Source organism: Myxine glutinosa, chromosome 12 (genome assembly GCF_964187855.1).
Source record: "Myxine glutinosa chromosome 12, kmMyxGlut1.1, whole genome shotgun sequence".
Lineage (NCBI taxonomy): Eukaryota > Metazoa > Chordata > Myxini > Myxiniformes > Myxinidae > Myxine > Myxine glutinosa.
This window is the reverse complement of record NC_136272.1, coordinates 106394449-106414051: the sequence shown is the minus strand read 5'-3', so window position 1 is coordinate 106414051 and position 19603 is coordinate 106394449. Positions and strand designations below refer to the sequence as shown.

The 19603-nt window shown below is 43.9% G+C and overlaps 2 protein-coding genes across 2 annotated transcripts in view; one reads left to right on the top strand and one right to left on the bottom strand.

Annotated features, from left to right (window-relative positions):
- Positions 1-1563: 1563 nt before the first annotated feature.
- Positions 1564-15377, bottom strand: LOC137437733 (histone deacetylase complex subunit SAP30L). Its single transcript, XM_068132310.2, has 4 exons — positions 14601-15377; positions 6926-7051; positions 6518-6616; positions 1564-2994 (listed from the first exon to the last, which is right to left on the bottom strand). The coding sequence occupies exons 1-4, from the start codon at positions 14769-14771 to the stop codon at positions 2872-2874; spliced, it is 519 nt and encodes a 172-aa protein (XP_067988411.1). The 5' UTR covers positions 14772-15377; the 3' UTR covers positions 1564-2871.
- A 4023-nt stretch (positions 15378-19400) lies between these two features.
- The window catches only part of LOC137416257 (high mobility group protein B2), a gene marked incomplete at its 3' end in the record, with an annotated part of 39409 nt that continues 39206 nt past the window's right edge, over positions 19401-19603 (top strand). Inside the window, 1 exon segment of the mRNA XM_078766168.1 lies at positions 19401-19603. This exon segment is cut by the window's right edge and continues 363 nt beyond it.

Below are 19603 nucleotides of genomic sequence, written 5' to 3'. Positions count from 1 at the left end.
AAATTATGAGACAGCACACTTAAACCTGATGTGGACCCTGCCTACCTGAAAGTGCACATTTCTCCCCCAATGCAAAATAGCTCCTGCTTTACAAAGGCGTCTTATTGTGACAGTTTGAACGAGGATGCACTCTACCAGCTTTGAAGCAGCGCAATAGTGAAAACCCTTTCATCTACCAGCATGACAAGCATATTGACTGGCTACCTGTAAATAAATTACTGGGTTATTTATTTACTAATTTACTGGGTTAATAAGTGTCGGCGTGTGTGTCCACGTCTATATATTTTCGCTTTACTATTTTAATTTATAACTCTGATGTCATAGGTCACATGGTATGGCAGCCATATTGGATCAAAGGGAAAATAAATCATTGCTTTCTCCAAAACCACTCAACGAATTTTTTTGAAATTTGGCAAATGTCATCAACTCCCCATGGAGTATATAGGGTGATAACAATGATGTCATCGGTGAAGTGCTATTCTAGCCATAATTAGTCAAATTGAAATCCTGATCCAAAAAGTCTGAAACTTCATATATCTGATCTATGACCCAGTGTGAGCAAACAATTAAATTTAGGACATCATAACCCATGCCAAGAAACTGACACATGCAAAGGTCTCAAAATATATACGGGTATATGGGCCATAACAGCAGTCGCGTGTTCAGTTAACAATGGTATTTTGTTCAGAATGAATGCGTGAGGCGATACTGTGTGCTCTACAAGTGCCTTTCTAATTTAAGTTCGAGTTTAATTTGCCGTATAAAGCATCAGAAAACTTCCAATTTTTATGAATGTTCAGTATTTTGTGGAAATTACATCATCGAAAGTGGGAAGAAGCCTAATTGTGAGAACACTGAGATGCCATCCCAGGTATTTGTGGTTTGAAATCTGTTGTAATGGAGCAGTGATTTGGATTTTAAGTTTCTGAAACTAATCTCATGGAAAATACCACACAACTATTAGATTGTCAATAAAAAACCCAGCTGGCTCATTAACCATCAGGGAGGGGGTTATAATGCCTGCTGTGCCTGATTTGGTCTCCATGCAGTGCTGATCCATATTGTGGTCGACTCTCAATTCCATCAGGGCATCTTTGGGTAAGCACTATGAAAGGTAAGGCTGTCAATATCTATCTCCCAATACTCTACCACCCCTCCTCGAGCAACTAAGCACAGTATGCTAAGCACAACTAAGCACATATACATTTTCAAATGATCACAGGAGCAGTGGAATGCATGGTACACCTACACCTATCTTGCTCAATTTTCATTGAAGGCCACTCTAGTAAAAAAACAAACAAACAAAAAAAACTGTGCTTTTATTTAAATAAGAAAACATAAGCCTCTAGTTGGTTGCTCTGCCATTCATCACAATTGTTATATCCGCAAAATGCGGATTTCAAAATGTTTCAAGAGCACTCGGTTCGTCAGCACAGCTTTACAGCAATGCTGTCAGTTGGCAAACTGAATGCAAGTTCCTTCCGCACCTACATTCACACGAAACGTTCTGCTCTGACTCTATTCACTCCTAAAAAAAACAAAAAAACAAAGTCAACAAAAACATCTTTCTTAGAATCTTTATTGCAAAAGTGGATTTCCATAACATGGGTGTGTACTCTACAGCAGTGCGTGTGTGTGTGTGCGTGCAGGTGTGAAAAAGTATCCCCAACAGCTAAAGTTTGAAAAATGAAGAACAAAGCTGCACACAAATGTAGAATTATAAATCTGTTGAAAATATTATTTCAAAAGCTTCTTAAATATTCACACAACTTTCATTCAACAAACCACTCTCAAGCAGTCCGAGTTTGCATTACTCGTAAATTCAACAAACCCCTTTTCTGCTGCAGTCGGTCACAATCGAATGGTGTGTCGATCGTAACGAATGGTGTGTCAAGTTACGAAATGAAAATGATCTGCCATCCAATGCTCACATCAACCATTGTGCATCGTAAGGTGTCAGAAATCACTGAAGTGTGTGCGACGAACGGTGTTGGGAACAAGCCACACCAAACGGTGGAACCCGTGAAAGAAACAATTTTAAACAAAATCTAATGCCAAAACTTTGGAAAAATAAATAACTTGCTATTTCTGTAGCGATTCGGAAACTTTAAGGTGTTTGTTCGACCATACATTTTGGATTTGTGTGGAATCGACAGGCAAGCTACAGGCCCATGTAAAAAGTTGCAAGTGCTGAGGCATTTGTGTGTATTTGTGTGTATTCACACAGATAGACTGGATGACGATGAGCGCAATGCACAGCAATAATACAGGACGTGTAGACGATAAGGTTTACATAGATGGACATCATATCTGTTAAGACAAATACAATGTGTCTAAAATTGGAAGTCAATGTGAATTGAATAATGACGATGTAACAAACATACCCAAGTAGGTAGTCAGCTGACTACAAACATAGTGATTTTTTTTGGTATCTAACACATAAATTCTTTTAAATTTCTCTTTAAAATATATTTATAAATCGACATTTTCCACGTTTTACTTCCCCCAGAAAGTTTTTATTTCTCAATTTTTTTTTTAAAGTTTTCTTTTCTTTTTATACAATTATTATTACATATTCCAAACCTTATTACCAATCACACAGATTTGTACAAATGCTTTTTACCTGCTACGGTCAAAAAAAAATAAAAAAATGACAGCCATGCGGTAGATACCGTAGGGTGGATTAATGACAGACAACCGACACGTGGCTTCCTTCCATGGCTGGATGGAAATTCCTGGGATGTGGTGGTGTCTTTTGGTGACAAGGGGACACCTGTAACCGTTCTGTGTGGTGCGAATGTGCTTGCACCGGATGGCGGATGCAATTGTGTGGGTCCTCCAGCTGTGCTTCGAAAGGATGGACTGTAGGCTTCAGCCGCTCGCATTATCCGTCTTATGGTCGAGCTTACTCTTATTGGATTTAACCATGTATATGAAGTAGGTAAGAGTATCCTTTTCATTCACGGCGATGGTGCGGAAGTGACGACTGATAGTCTGTCGAACCAACAGGGAAGGAAGGTGGGAGGGAGGAAACAGAAAATAAGATAAAGGGCCTTTACAATCATTATAACTGTGACTATGAATGTAGATTGAAGGATAAGTTGAGGATTGACCAATGACCAATCTGCTGATTATGCCTGTTCTGGTCGATGTGATTAACTTAACTTATGAAATTTGTCATTTGTTCAGGGTGTCAGCAAAAACTCACCTAAGAAAAACAACGTGGAGTTTTACCACACGATTCCAAATAACATCAAGTACCCTTTTTCGTTTTAACGTCTAATGACCATTTAAAGACCTCAGGATGGTACTCCAAAAACAGCCGGTTAAAATTGATGGTTAAGGAATCTGGCTTAAGATTCTAGGGTCTTGAGTTTGAGCCCCCGTTGTGGCATTAAATAGCACCGTGTATGTTGACTCAGCCTGTCACCCTTCTGAGGTTGGCAAAATAAGTACTAGCTTACTGGAAATGGGGCACTGCATCAGCAGCACAGCCGCACTCCCAGCAATGATGCAACCAGCAGCCACAGGTTGCATACGAAACACGAAACAAAAAGACATAAGATCAAACCATCTGCTTATTGCAATCACATAACGCCCCCCCCCCCCCCCCCAGCGCTGTGTATATATATATATATATATATATATATATATATATATATATATATATATATATATATATATATATACATATACATACATACATACCGAGAGGATCTGGCCAACTCGACTATGGCATTGTATAGGCGCCATTTTGTTATCCAACCAGCGCCAGTGCTATGCAATCGTAGCTATGAATGAATGAATGAATGAATGAATGATCGTTTTAAGGCCATTTTCCCCGCTAGAGCGGGGGTTAGCCTTGCGGGCCCCATGACAATCATGGTTCCCTGTTTGAGGCAATGTTTTTATGGCCGGATGCCCTTCCTGACGCCAACCCTTGGTCACGCTCTTCGATGCGCAGGGATACGGTATTCCAAACCAGGGTACACACCGGGATCATTCATCCCAGCAAGCTGGTACTCAATTTGCCGACCTCGGAAGGATGACAGGCTGAGTCAACCCCCCTGGCGTTAATTCAGCGATCGACCGGGATTCGAACTCAGGATCCTCAGATCCCAAGCCGGCACCCTAACCGCTAAGCCAACATAAAGACACGAATTATCAACTGATCATTGACTCAGCTGAGACATGGATGGAAGGGAAATCCGGGCAGAGGGGATGTGGAGGGGAGGGGCGGGAGAAGGGTCAGATAGGTTCAAGGGTGGGTGGTTAGAGGGAGAAACATGGTAGCATTGGGGTTAGGGTAAAAAAGGGCCAGGGACTGAGCAAAAGGGCCTTAAATGGTCAACACTTTCAATCCCAGGAACTACTCGACCGAATCTCAATATCAAGCCATCATTTTGATTGGAATGGTGAACACGCCCAATTTTCACTTCACGAGTGGCGTTCTGTTGGACCTCGAGGTCTCTCAGGGTTTTCACAGGGTCCACAAGAGTCTGAAAAGAGGATCAACCCTTCCATCCCAGGAACGACTCGACCGATTCTCAATATAAAGACATTTTGATTGGAATGGAGAGCATGCCCAATTTGCGCTTCACTCGTGGCGTCACATTGGACCTTGAGGTCTCTAAGGGTCTTCACAGGATCCGCAATGGTCTAGAAAATTCCCTGTCTGCTCTGGAGTATTATAAGTGTGGCAGATCTTTACGAGTAGGAGGGGAGGGGAGTGAGAGTTGACATACATGGATACATGAATGGTGCCAGTTGCATTTGATTTCATATCAATCTTATCATATGCAAATATGTATTCATTACCTCCGCCACCAAAGGTGGATGGAGGTTATGTTTTCAGCCCTGTCTGTCCGTTTGTCTGTCCGTTTGTTTGTTTGTGAACAAGATATCTCAAAACGTTGTGGACGGATTCGGACGAAATTTGGCAGAGATGTAGCGTATGTGATAAGGACGAAATGATTAGATTTTGGTGAGGATCCGGATTCGGATCCGGCTACTCGAATTTTTCTGTGATTCTTCACCATTGGGAGATAAGGCCAAAACGATACGTAGCAGGATATCTCAAAATGTTATGGACGGATTTGGACGAAACGATGTGGACAGGTTGTGTGTGTGACAAGGAAGAATCGATTCGATTTTGGTGAAGATATGAACATGGATTCGGATATGAGAATTATTTAATTTCGAAGTGATTCTTCACGATTGAGAGATAGGGCCAAAAACGATACATAGTGGGATATCTAAAAAAATTATGGACGGATTTGGACGAAACTTTGTGGAAAGGTTGTGTGTGTGACAAGGAAGAATCGATTCAATTTTGGTGAAGATTCGGATCCGGATCCAGCTGGTGGAATTTTAAAAGTGATTCTTCGCCATTAAGTGATATGGCCAACCTGGCAGAGGTATGCTCTCCACTGAGTGCCGTTCTAGTTTACTGTAAGCAACTACATCTTTCAGAATGACACTTGATTGTCATTGTTGCCATCATGAACTCGAATAACCTGTGCTTTTCACCAATATTGCTACATATATATATAGGGAGAGAGAGCGAGAGAGAGAGAGTGTGTGAGACAGAGAGTGGGGGAAGGGGGGGGGGACAGAGAGCGGGGGGAAGGGGGGGACAGAGAGCGGGGGGAAGGGGGGGACAGAGAGCGGGGGGAAGGGGGGGGACAGAGAGCGGGGGGAAGGGGGGGACAGAGAGCAGGGGGAAGGGGGGGGGGGGGGAGAGAGAGAGAGAGAGAGAGAGAGAGAAAATCTATCCTGAGTTATTGATGGACCTGTATCAAACATGGCATACTGAGCATGCTGCCACAAAACATTTTTTGGGGATTTGTGGAGACCAAAGGTCCCTCATTACGTGATCAAACACGACTTTTCGGCTGTGAAGAGCATCATGGTCAATAAACTCATCGATTGCAATATCAGATTTCAACATGACAAGTACGAGCAAGTGTTACACTTTGCTTTCTGCTAAAATATCATCCACGTAGTTTTGAGGCAAAATTCACATTATTGGCAAAGACGTATCTCGGAATTTATTTTGCCGAGTTATTTGCCTGGTCAAGTATGATAAAACCGAAAATTCCCCGGGATCCCGTCCATCGCGTGAATGACACCCACTGCTACACAATGAATATTTCGATCACAATCAAAAGTGATAAAACGCACTATCATACATGATAATCTGACGATAATACGCCTGATACATTATTAAATATGCGACTGTAATTAAATGGGTAACAAAATGCCATCTGAAAATCACGTGACACGGCTCGGCCAATGACGTCGCAAAACAGCGAGATCAAAAGATGGCCAGACTGTCTTAATATATAGCATTGCCCAACCCCATTGGCAGGATTCTTAACACCAGTCGCATGAAGCTGACACAGTCCTAGATAAAGACCAGTCGGTGGTTGAAACGTCAGACCTGAGCTTTGATACTGAGCAGCAATAGTAATTTGTGGGGGCTTATGTTTTGAACATCAAATGTTGTTGTACGCACTTCAGCGAGTTGTGCCTTGTTAAGTCCAGGACGTGTCTGCAGCTTGTAGTGCCTCTTGTAGCGGCGCAGAGTATTCACCTGCAGCTGGAAAAGGTCCACCTGCCAAATACACAGGTGAATGTCTCGACAGGTGAACGTCCAGCCACAAACAAACGTGTAATGGATTAATTGTGAGCGCTCTTTTGATGCAAACACTGGTTTCAAAAGGCACAAGATAAAAGGAAAACGATATAAATTAGGTCTTTTAACATCATGAGCATTGGCGAAAAGCCAAAAACTAAGTTATACCGTGACCAACGAAATGAAGTTAGTCATAATATAATTCAGTTATCAGAATCCTCATTAAAATGGCATGGGATCAAACAGCAGGCGTTGCCAAAGACCAAACTGCGATATTGACAAACTCACCTCTGGGGTTTCAGCATCGTGCTCTGGGGAGTCCCCCCCCTCATCATCGCTGCCTTTTCTCTTCCTCTTGTTCCTCACACTCTGGATGAAGTTTTTATGAAAGTCACAGATGTACAAGTGTCGCACCTGCAAAAGAACAACGGAGAATTGTTTGGTCACATACTTTGAAAGAAAATGGAAACATTTTCAAATATCTGTCATGTTGAGCTGGAATGGGACATTAATTTGCTTCTGGTTCACTGTTCAGACATTACAAGCATACCGTAAACATTTTGGTTACAACATAGAGGAACAATAAACCCGAGGTAGTTTATGTTAATCCATAAAGACAACAGCTGGTTCATAATGTGCTACATGCAGTGTATAAATCTCGAACGACATTTACCAATGGGGCACGGATGGGGCACCTTCTTGCCTTCATTCCAGGCCACAGTGTTGACATGAAATTGTGAAAATTCATATAAACATGGGACACTGCCCTTTTGGGGTTATCCAAACTACATTTTGACAATAACGCACAAACCTGGATGTTTTCTCATACACTCCCTGTACTTCTTTAAACCAGTTAGCAGGGGTGTAGTGCTGCTGGAGTGCACTGGAGCACTGCTCAAGCACCTCAATCCATCCGAGGTGTAGCTTAGCTCCGCGAAAGTAAAAAGAAAGAAAAAAAAAGAGGTAGAATGCCACTTGGTAGAGCGCATAATCTCCGTCAGGATGAACAGTTTACGTTTTGCATCCCACCGATAGGTCGGATCTGTGTCTGGACCTGAACTAAAATCTAATTGGCTTGTTGTCGTCACAAGCCCAACTCTTCCACCAACTTTTGTCATAACTCATCCACAACATAGGAAATATCATGCTATATACAGTTTTTGGCCCTATCTCTCAATGGTGAAGAATCACTTTAAAAATTCATATTATTCAAATGCAGATCTTCACTAAAATCGAATCAATTTGTCCTTTTCACACACCCAACCTGCCCACAATATTGTTGCGGTTTGGCAACCACCATACAGGTCCCTTAGAATAGTTATTTCATAGCAGAACATTATCTTAGTACCTTCTTCCCCTTATATGGGTTAGTATGTCGTTATGCGTTGGAGATGGGAAGCGAGGCCCTCCACTCATAAGGGGATAATTTGCCAGACAGTGCATGCAAACTCAAAAGCACACCAGCCAAATGCGTGCTCAAATTTATCTGTCGCGCTGGAGTCCACGAGATGAGGCAGCCTTATGTCCCAGAGGGACCAAAGAGCGTCAAAATAAAAGTCCCTTTGCCAAAGAGTGTCATGGTAAAAGTCCTTTCGAGAGGGCTTGTGGGGGCAGGGTGACAAACTCCACCAATCGGGAGCCCGAAAAACCTCGAACAGCCCCGTACCGAGAAAAGCCTTAGACTTTGTTCTCTCTGCACGTGCCTGCATGACGCTCTCTGCTGGACAGAAATACCTGGACTTTGTTCTCTCTGCACGTGCCTGCATGACGCTCTCTGCTGGACAGAAAGACCTGGACTTTGTTCTCTCTACACGTGCCTGCATGACGCTCTCTGCTGGACAGAAAGACCTGGACTTTTTTCTCTCTGCATGTGCCTGCATGACGCTCTCTGCTGGACAGAAAGGCCTTGGACTTTGTTCGATCCACGTTTTTTTCACTCCCTGTGCACGTGGCCTCTTGGCCGGACCCTCTCTCAGGCCTCTGCATGTGCCTGCTCTCTGTTGGCTGCCAGACTCCCTCTCGGTGCACGTGCACTAGACAGAAAGGCCTTGGACTTTCATAAGACTTGGACTTTCACTTGGACCTTCATAACGCTCTCTGCTGGGCAGAAAGGCCTGGCTGGGACTTTGTTAGCTCTGCACATGTTTTTTTTTCATTCTCTGTGCATGTGGCCTGCCGGCCGGCCGGTCTCTCCGTCTGCTCCCTCTTGCTGCATGTGTGCACGATGGACTCTCTTTCTGCACGAGGCCACTACTTGATTCTCTCTCTTAGTTGGACCCTCTCTCAGGTCTCTCTGCACGTGCCTGCTCTCTGCCTGCCGGTTTCACTCTGCACGTGGTCATGGGACTTTCTGTACGAGGCCATGACGTACTCTCACTCTGCACGTGGTCATCCGACTTTCTGCACGAGGCCACGACGTGCTCTCTCTCCATGTGTACTGGCTCTTACTACCAGCATGGTTCCCGACGCACTCACTCTGCCGAGTTCCAGACCCTTTTTGCCTGTTCGTGTTTGTGCTGGGGATCGCCTTTGCCTCTTCGTGTTCATGCTGGGGATCGCCTTTGCCTCTTTGTGTTCATGCTAGGGATCGCCTTTGCCTCTTTGTGATCGTGCTGGAGGTGGCCATCATGCCGGCGTGGTGCTCACTGGTGACGACAAGATGAGGTCGTTGCAGTGGGACACAACAGGTCCTTGTAAAATCATAACCATTTTGCTAACAGGATCCCAATGTTCGTTTTCCCCTCCCCCTACCCCATGAATGTGTGCTGGGCGCCCATGTTGTGTTTATTTGTTGTAATAGTCAGAAGGCATAGAATAAGCTAAGTTTCTGCCTCTTGTCCTTTTTTATTTCCTATCGATAAGTTCACTGTAAAAACTTGTATATAAATCGAATCATTAAACGTTTCCTTTCCAACTGTCCGTGAATGTCCTTCTTTCATTGGTCCACAATTGTCCGCGACTGGAACATATTTGGTGTCCAGGTGCGGGATTTTGAACCTTCGACACCGTAACAATTTTGATGTTCAGGATTAATTAGCATCAGCCTGGCGGGTACCAACGGTTGCTCGGCCATTCAAATTTCCATCCAAGAACAAAAGTGGTACACCGCCAGAGACAGGTACATCCCCCGATTGGAACCATCACGTGGTACAGGTAAGTGGTGTCAGAAGATTGTATCCTGCTATCGTGCGACAGACCAATTGGCGTTTGTAGTTGTTGGTCCGCAATCTGCCAAAGTACGAAGTTATTCGTGCACGGCAGCCTCAGGTCCGGTAAGTTCGGGAGGGAACGGAGGCTAACCCCCTCGTCGTAGACCCGAAATCCCGGGCTGTAACAATATTTTGTTTGAATCCTTCAATAACTTTTTGAGATATCGTGCTTACAGACAAACAGACAGGGATGAAAACACAACTTCCATCCACAGCTGATGGTGGAAGTAATGACAGAAAGAAACATATTGTCCCACGGGAAGAATTGATGTGACTTCATTCTCCACTGGGGGCATGCGGCATTAAAATTTTTGGCACTTAGGATTTGGCCAGAGTAACGTACTATTTTCAAAAGGTACCACGGGACTTATAATATCCACAAGTGATTGCAAGGAGATAGAACAGCTGGCCTAACGTTCCCTCTTAAGATGGTGTACTCTGTGATACAACACCCTTCCCACAAAGCACCAGGATGACAGTTCAGAGTCGAGCTGGAAATTGATCTCAGAAGAGACAAGTCAAAAATGAGTACACCCGTATTATCCAATAAGCCATCGGTTAGAGCACTTGCAGTTAGAAGAATTGTTGAGGAGAAAAAGAAACCCCCCACAAAACTCCCCATTAATTTTGCACAATGACAATGTTGAGACGGAAAGCATGACATACCAATAAGAAAACCTTGATAGATGTAAACTGTGTTTACACACACACACGCACGCACATGAACATGCTGTCCAGGGCTCAGAGACGATCCTGAAAAAGAGTCCTTGAAACAAACAAAACTTTAAGAACAAGGAAAGTTCACAAACTGCTCCATGAATCATGATCCCTTCTTAAAATGAAGGTGGATACTTTGAGACCTGGGAGGACTCCGTTCCATCTTCTGAAACCCGCATATGTAGTTATCAACACACGACTGACGGACACACGGACGGACGGACGGACACACGGACGGAGGGGTAAACCATAGTCCCCCTTTCGCTCTGCGGTGCGACGGGGACAAAAATGGCCTTAAAATGCATGTTGTTGTTGTTGTTGTTGTTGTACTGAAGACGCGTGCAGTTAGTCCTCCCGATGTCGTATGTACTCCCGATACGTGTTTCCTTCATTGTAAAAACTTCCAAATCAACAGTTAAAAGGATTTTGAGCTGATCAGTGTTACGGCCTTGGCAAGATCGATGGAGACAGCAATCTGTTAGCGTATACACCACCCAAATAGCTATGTGGAATTCTCTCATGTAGAGATTAAACTCACGTCATTTGAACTTTGGCCGAGGTCATTATTTACTTTTACTGATGTTTATATACGAATGATGTTTAATGATGTTTATATTGGTTTTGGGTCATCCTTTCCGCATATCTCGTGGGATTGTAAGTTGGAGAGGCGGCCGTGATGGCGGGGAGGGGGTTGGAATTCTCTCAAGCAGGGATTCAACCCGTGTCCTTATAAAAGGTCTTTGTCCGAGGTCACCGAGTCCGATCGGTGCAGCCGTGCAGCGATCAGTGCAGCCGTTTGTGCGGCACCCGGGAAAACAACATTGTCACAATGAAAACATCGTCGCAATGAATGTTATGCGAACGCGAATGTTATGCGGGAGTCCAAACCTGAGAATGCTGGAGACCAAAGCTGAAATTGGGAAAACTAAATAGCCTATTTTACTCCTGGAGATCCTAGGATTATCCACCCAAAATATCGGTTCAGAAGTTTTTACGGTACCTTCGAACGGACAGACAGACAGATAGACGGATGGACATTTGGTGAATTATAGTAAGACATGTACTGTGTCATGTTGTATATGTACTGTGTCATGTTGTACATGAAGTGAGTCATGTTGTATACCTACTGTGTGATGTTGTATACCGACTGTGTTATGTTGTATACGTACTGTGTCATGTTGTATAACTACTGTGTCATGTTGTATAACTACTGTGTCATGTTGTATACCTACTGTGTCATGTTGTATACCTACTGTGTCATGTTGTATACCTACTGTGTCATGTTGTATACCTACTGTGTCATGTTGTATACCTACTGTGTCATGTTGTATACCTACTGTGTCATGTTGTATACCTACTGTGTCATGTTGTATACCTACTGTGTCATGTTGTATACCTACTGTGTCATGTTGTATACCTACTGTGTCATGTTGTATACCTACTGTGTCATGTTGTATACCTACTGTCATGTTGTATACCTACTGTCATGTTGTATACCTACTGTCATGTTGCATTCCTACTGTCATGTTGTATCCCTACTGTCATGTTGTATACTTACTGTGTCATGTTGTGTACTTACTGTGTCATGTTGTATACCTATTGTGTCATGTTGCATACCTACTGTCATGTTGTATACTTACTGTGTCATGTTGGATACCTACTGTCATGTTGGATACCTACTGTGTCATGTTGTATACCTACTGTCATGTTGTATACCTACTGTCATGTTGTATACCTACTGTCATGTTGTATACCTACTGTCATGTTGTATACCTACTGTCATGTTGTATACTTACTGTGTCATGTTGTATACTTACTGTGTCATGTTGTATACTTACTGTGTCATGTTGTATACTTACTGTGTCATGTTGTATACTTACTGTGTCATGTTATATACCTACTGCATCATGTTGTATACCTACTGTGTCATGTTGTATACCTACTGTGTCATGTTGTATACCTACTGTGTCATGTTGTATACCTACTGTGTCATGTTGTATACCTACCGTGTCATGTTGTATACCTACCGTGTCATGTTGTATACCTACCGTGTCATGTTGTATACCTACCGTGTCATGTTGTATACCTACCGTGTCATGGTGTATACCTACTGTGTGATGTTGTACACCTACCGTGTCATGTAGTATACCTACTGTGTGATGTTGTATATGTACTGTATCATGTTGTATTTGTACTGTGTCATGTTGTATACCTACCGTGTCATGTTGCATATGTACTGTATCATGTTGTATTTGTACTGTGTCATGTTGTATACCTACTGTGTCATGTTGTATACCTACTGTATCATGTTGTATTTGTACTGTGTCATGTTGTATACCTACTGTATCATGTTGTATTTGTACTGTGTCATGTTGTATACCTACTACAGTGTCATGTTGTACACCTACTGTGGCATGTTGTATACCTACTGTGTCATGTTGTATACCTACTGTGTCATGTTGTATTTGTACTGTGTCATGTTGTATACCTACTGTGTCATGTTGTATACCTACTGTGTCATGTTGTATACCTACTGTGTCATGTTGTATACCTACTGTGTCATGTTGTATTTGTACTGTGTCATATTGTATACCTACTGTATCATGTTGTATTTGTACTGTGTCATGTTGTATACCTACTACCGTGTCATGTTGTATACCTACTGTGTCATGTTGTATACCTACCGTGTGATGTTGTGCACCTACCGTGTCATGTTGTACACCTACCGTGTCATGTTGTACACCTACCGTGTCATGTTGTATATGTACTGTATCATGTTGCATTTGTACTGTGCCATGTTGTACACCTACCGTGTCATGTTGTATATGTACTGTGTCATGTTGTATTTGTACTGTGTCATATTGTATACCTACTGTGTCATATTGTATACCTACTGTGTCATATTGTATACCTACTGTGTCATGTTGTATACCTACCGTGTCATGTTGTATACCTACCGTGTCATGTTGTATATGTACTGTGTCATGTTGTATTTGTACTGTGTCATGTTGTATACCTACTGTGTCATGTTGTATACCTACTGTGTCATGTTGTATACCTACCGTGTCATGTTGTATACCTACCGTGTCATGTTGTATACCTACTGTGTGATGTTGTACACCTACCGTGTCATGTAGTATACCTACTGTGTGATGTTGTATATGTACTGTGTCATGTTGTATACCTACCGTGTCATGTTGCATTTGTACTGTGTCATGTTGTATACCTACTGTGTCATGACTCATGTTGTATACCTACTGTATCATGTTGTATTTGTACTGTGTCATGTTGTATACCTACTGTATCATGTTGTATTTGTACTGTGTCATGTTGTATACCTACTGTGTCATGTTGTATACCTACCGTGTCATGTTGTATACCTACCGTGTCATGTTGTACACCTACCGTGTCATGTTGTACACCTACCGTGTCATGTTGTACACCTACCGTGTCATGTTGTACATCTACCGTGTCATGTTGTATATGTACTGTATCATGTTGTATTTGTACTGTGCCATGTTGTGTACCTACTGTGCCTTTTTCGTGGTAACGCTGTTGTGAATCTGCCTGAGACTCACCGAGACCATCCGGTTCAATTTCAACACGTTCTTTAAACAAACCCTTTCATACGAAACCCTTGACTCCGACACTCAAAAAAGACGGAGAAAGGTTCACACATGACCCATGGCGAAAGCAAGAGGAACGGAATTATGATAATTATCACACAATTAATTACACGTGTACCTACTGTGTCATGTTGTACACCAACATTATATAAACGAGCGCGAGCGGAGTGAAAGCGTAGCCGTAAAGATGTGAGATTGAGCGGGCACACCGGGCGCGGGTTGTCTGTGAGGAACGTCGTTCTTGGAGTTATCGGCAGACAGGAAGACAGAGTAACCAGGTGACGTGATGACAATCCGTACGTACAGCGGAATATCGCACACTCGCACCCACCAAGCAAGGAATCGCAGACCGAGAGCGCCACAACTACAAGTCAGACACAACTGAGTAACGACGGCGTCCACAACACTCACACTGCGGTCGATCTCCAGCTTCAGCTTTTTCTGCGAAATGCTCTTCTGGATCCGCTTACTAAAGCTCGCATTACCGGCCGGACGCTGGCAACGTTCGCCGTCATCGACGAGGCAGCACGTCTGGCTCAGCGGACCGTCCCTGCTGTCCTCCTCTGTGCTGAAGCCGTTCATGGTGAAGAGAGCCACGGGGGGCGGATCGGACGAGGTTTTGGGTGAAGAGTCTGAGGGCAGACAAAAAGTACGAGGGATGCTGGGAGTTGGAAAGACAAGGGCGTCCTTCCCTACCCTACGAATAAAGGACGGTAACGAGAAACAAAAGAACAACTGCAGAAGCTCAGGAAAGTGGGCGTGGTTTGCTAATAAGGAGGCGCGGCCTCTTAAGGAGGCGGAGACAACATTGGGAAGACGGCAGTTTTCGGTACTTCGAGGAGTCGAGTGTTTTCACCTTTTCTTCAATGAGTCCAGTGTTTCCACCATTTTTGGTCCGAGTTTTGATCTCGTGCTGAGAAGATTCGTTTTGCGATCGCGCTTAATTCAGCGTCGAGGTAGTCACGGCAATGACGTCACGTCGCTCCGGGATACGAGCCCTTTCCGCCATTACGGGATACAAACAAAATTGTTCATTTCTTATAATTCCTGGGACGCGAAAAAACGATCTATCTTTTTCTCTGTTAGCACGATTGGAGCACCCCAATACACCGTTTTTCACTTTGAAATCGCACTATCATCTCCCGTAATGGCGGCACCATGATACAGCCTCGCTCTCACAGCGGAAGTGACGTATTTGCACCTCCCCACTTATTAAATTCCTGCAGATTTTATCCAAAGTAATCGCACGTGGACAAGATAAAGTGAACCAGATAGCAGAAAGTCAACTAAGCAACGAAAAATATTTATTGAACGGAAAGAAGAAGAAGAAGAAGAAAGTAGAAGGCTGAGCTCAATAAAATAAACCACAAATTCATCCGCACAAAGAGCAGTTTGTAATTTGGACAATCCATGGATCAACATTGGGAGACCGCAGACCGAAGAATGATAAATTATTGGAAGCAATTCGAGGTCTTTTGCAAAATGACAATTAGAAGGTTCAACGTTTCATCTGCAGTGTTTGTTATAAAATTGAGGCGTGTTCCGTTAGCAAGCGGCTTGCTAGCGCTTGCCAAGCGGTTTGCTTGCTTCAAAAGGCTCAAGGAACCATCCAACGGAACGGAGTGCTCGAAACCGCTTAACAACATGGCGGTCTCCATGGTAACATTTCTGTCGTAGGTTACTCGAACAAATCCTGTCTGGGCCGTCGTTTTCAGTTTGACTCCATGTTGTTGTGACAACTTCCCCAAACGAATTTATTAAGTTATCAGCGAATACAGAGCACAAGGAAGAGGGAAATAAAGATAAGTAAATGGAGAGTTAGCAGGAGGAGCGCCTTGCCGAGCTTATCTATACACCTAAAATTGTGCTTGTTGGGGGAGGGGTTTTGCATGTTTGTAGATCTTGAACAATTAGGATGAAAAGTGGAGTAAAAACGAAAGTATTAAATACACGTTAGGACAGGAGAAGAATCGTGTGCCTGCCATAAAATAACCCTCCTATTTAAGGGGGGCAGATGGGGGCATCACCTCACTGCAAAAAGCATATAGTGAGACCTTAAGTTTACCTAAAGTAAACACAAACCCTAAAGCTCATGTGATAAGGATCTTTGGATTTTCAAGGTCTTTGTTATCCAAGCGAAATGGATGGATGCCTTCAACCCAGGTTCGACCAGAATCTTCCTCCTTGGCATCAACGAACTGGCTTTTTGCCTCTTTAAATTTTTTTTAATTTTAGTGTTTAGTGTAAATCTGGCAGCACCATCTTGCATCATTGTTTGTGTTGAAGGGGTGAGCTGAATATGTACATAGTTTTAGCATACAGCATCTTATGTCAAGTCTGAAAGAAGGGAGAAGTATGTTTACAAACTATGATGCAGCAAGGGTCATGACAGTGGAGGTTCAGCATAAATCTCTGTCATGGAAGTTAGTAATCCGTGAAAACAAGTCTTCGGCCCACCTGTGGGGATAGGCCTTTGGGAGGTTACATCGAAGGTGGTAGGCTGCTGACAAGCCACCCTGGGTGGTACCACCTGTACCTGTCCCTTATGAAGCTTTAGTGGAACATCGGTTCTGTTGCTTTTGGGGGGCAAGCTGCTGGATTGGATGGAGGGTAGGTTTGCAGTTTTCTGGGGCTTCTTTCTGCCTTATAAATTGTTCTCCGGTACCTGCTGGAGCTAGAGGCTACCGTTGGAGTCGGTGCTCCCACAGGCTTGCTGCCAGACAGATAGAGTTCCGAACCCGGGTGCAGCACCCTGGGAGGATGCATCATCATGCCTGCATCTTCGGTCCACTTCTCTGCCAGTTCACGCCTGGAGCTACACCGAGCACTGGATTTTGGGAGACTCTTCTAAGACCACTAGTTTACATGGTCGGTGCCATCTGGACCGATCACTTGTTTGTCTTCAGTCACCGAAGCCCTCTATTTCACTGTGGGCCATTCATGGTATACCGCACATCACCAAACGCCATTTAAACTTTGTAAATTCATTCCCATGCCACATAGTTGCATCACTCATGGCAGAGATGGGCTTACACTCACGATGAGATGGATTCTGTAATTTAATGGTCAGCGTCTTGTAGGGTCGCTGTGTTTTTGTGTGACATCTTGGTTCGTTTGCAGCACAAGGTTGCGGGGTAGCATCATTGGCTGGGGTGCAGCTGTGCCACCGATGCAATGCCCTCTGCTGGTTAGGGCAGGAAATTGTAATTTGTTCAGAATGCCGGCAATAGCTTGCCTACTCTTCGCAAAGAACACCGTGGGATCTTTAGCGTCCATCCGAGGGACACATTGATGAGCCGCCCTGCCTGTTCCAAACATGGTCATCCACTGGGATGGCAGTTTATAGCCAGGTCGAGGCTAAACAGCTTAGAGGAAAATGTATGTACCTCCTGGCCATCTTGTCAGCCCTTTTGTGTGACCACAAAGCTGGAAAGATATTGTAGCATTTGTTTGGCTGTAGATGTGTAACCCTGGAACAAGTATTTTTCCTATAGAAGGTTGAGGCCCTTGCAAGAATGAAGCGAGAGAGGGTAATAAAACAAAACTGACAGTGGGGCAGTGTGGCAACAGTTGAATACAAGAAGCAAAGGAATGAATGAACAGGAAAGGAGAGAGAGTGAGAGGGACAGAGAGAAAGGAGGGCGGGTGAGAGTGATGACATGGCCGGTGAGGGGATGGAATGGGTGCCACAGAGTCTTGTGGATGGCGTGTGTTTTTGTGTGGTGGCTATGTGTTTCTATGTGGTCGTGAGGTTGGAGAAGATGAGTGAGTGATGACTATTGTGTTTGAAAATGTGATTTAAAATGTGAACTGGGGATTTCACATGAAGCAGGCCATGGCAAAACTTTTGTAACATCTTTTGCACCATCTATGGAATTGTGTTGAAAATGGAAGCACACAGTAGCCTGCAAGTGAGAGGGTTGGGTTAGGGGTGGAAATGGAGGCCATGACCTGGTGGTGCACCGCCTCATTGAAGCCCTGTATGGAAGAGTTGGTTCGAACACGCTCTGGAATGAAGTTCCACAAACGGCAGGAGAGAGGAGGTGTGGAAAGGCAGGATTTGGGAAGTTTAAGCAGGAGGGGATTCCTGGAAGAACACGTGCATCCTGGAAGAACACGTGCATCCTGGAATTGCCGGGGAGGGTTGGAACTTGGAGGGCGACAGGATCATGGCGGAGCTGGACAGGAGAGGTCACTGACCTGTCTGCGTCGTGTGAGCAACAAATCCTCTGTTCTGGCCTCATCACGAGGGATTCCAACATTGAGAGCTCTTGATCCCAGTGCACAATTTCCAGAGTTGAAACATTTATTATTCATCAAACTTTCCAAACGTCAAAGTTGTACTTTGTCGTTTATTTTTCTAACAAAAACAAACTGTTCAGCAGTGGCAGACGCAGCGGAAAAATTTCTTCTGTTTAAAAAAAAGAATATGGATGATCCTCCTCGTGCTTGAGGTTGCATGCCGAGGTAGTTTCATTGGCTCAGGATCACAATCACGATCCTGGACGGGTCGCCACTCCGACACAGGATACCCACTGGCTCCATTCCCAGCAAGTGGGTACAGTACTCGCTCTGCCGACCTTAGTAGGACAGGCTGAGTTAACGTACTATTGTCGTACCTGTAGAGTGTAGTACATACTATACCGCAAAGGTGGTGCGGCAAACATGGTCTGGGTGCTCCAAAACTCCGCACACCTTGCTACCTGCAGCTAGCAGGTAACCCCCAATAGTTACTCACGGATATATGGATAACTAGCGGATATACTAGCCAGGGACATGAGATTTACCCTCATGGTATTTGATGGAACAACGATGTCGTGATGGTTGAACTTCAAGCACCACTCCCCAGAATGACGTGACGTCATACGGCATGGCTAATGTAGACAAAGGAATAGACGGAGTTGTACATTTGGATGCCGTGAGCTCAATTGTAAGAATATTAATTAATTATACGTACGGAGTTTGGTATTGGTAACGATGTGCGAAGCGATGACAGAGGAGATATCAAACGGAACAGACACCGTCGTATTAATTATATAATGAAAGATGGACGATACCGATGGATACGTTCTGTTGATGAGGTAAAATATGGTTGATAATTTTTTGTACAAAAAAATAATCTGGATAATCCTGTATCATTTACAAGAATAATTATGCAGAGATAGGGAAAAAAAACTGAAATCTTTTCAACAACAGGCGTGTTCTGTCTTCATGATGGATTCCACGTGACGACTTGGCGGCGACATAACATCTAAATGGGGAGTGACGTCGCCAGAGAGCCTGCACCGGTTGTTACATCATTCTCTCGTGGAGATTGAAAGAATAAATGCGAAGACAACAATTAATTTTTTTAAATTTAAATCGATAACAGGCCCCGCTGCCACTGCCAGTCAAAGTTCTTTGCCAACCTGAAT

What these genes read in the sequence shown, in the direction of transcription:
- LOC137437733 (XM_068132310.2), bottom strand. Translation starts at nt 14,771, where the DNA reads ATGAACGGCTTCAGCACAGAGGAGGACAGCAGGGACGGTCCGCTGAGC. An exon ending in ACGATGCTGAAACCCCAGAG is followed by an intron (nt 6,617 to 6,925) that starts GTGAGTTTGTCA and finishes TGTATTTGGCAG; the next exon opens with GTGGACCTTTTCCAGCTGCA. An exon ending in ACAAGGCACAACTCGCTGAA is followed by an intron (nt 2,995 to 6,517) that starts GTGCGTACAACA and finishes TTGGTTCGACAG; the next exon opens with ACTATCAGTCGTCACTTCCG.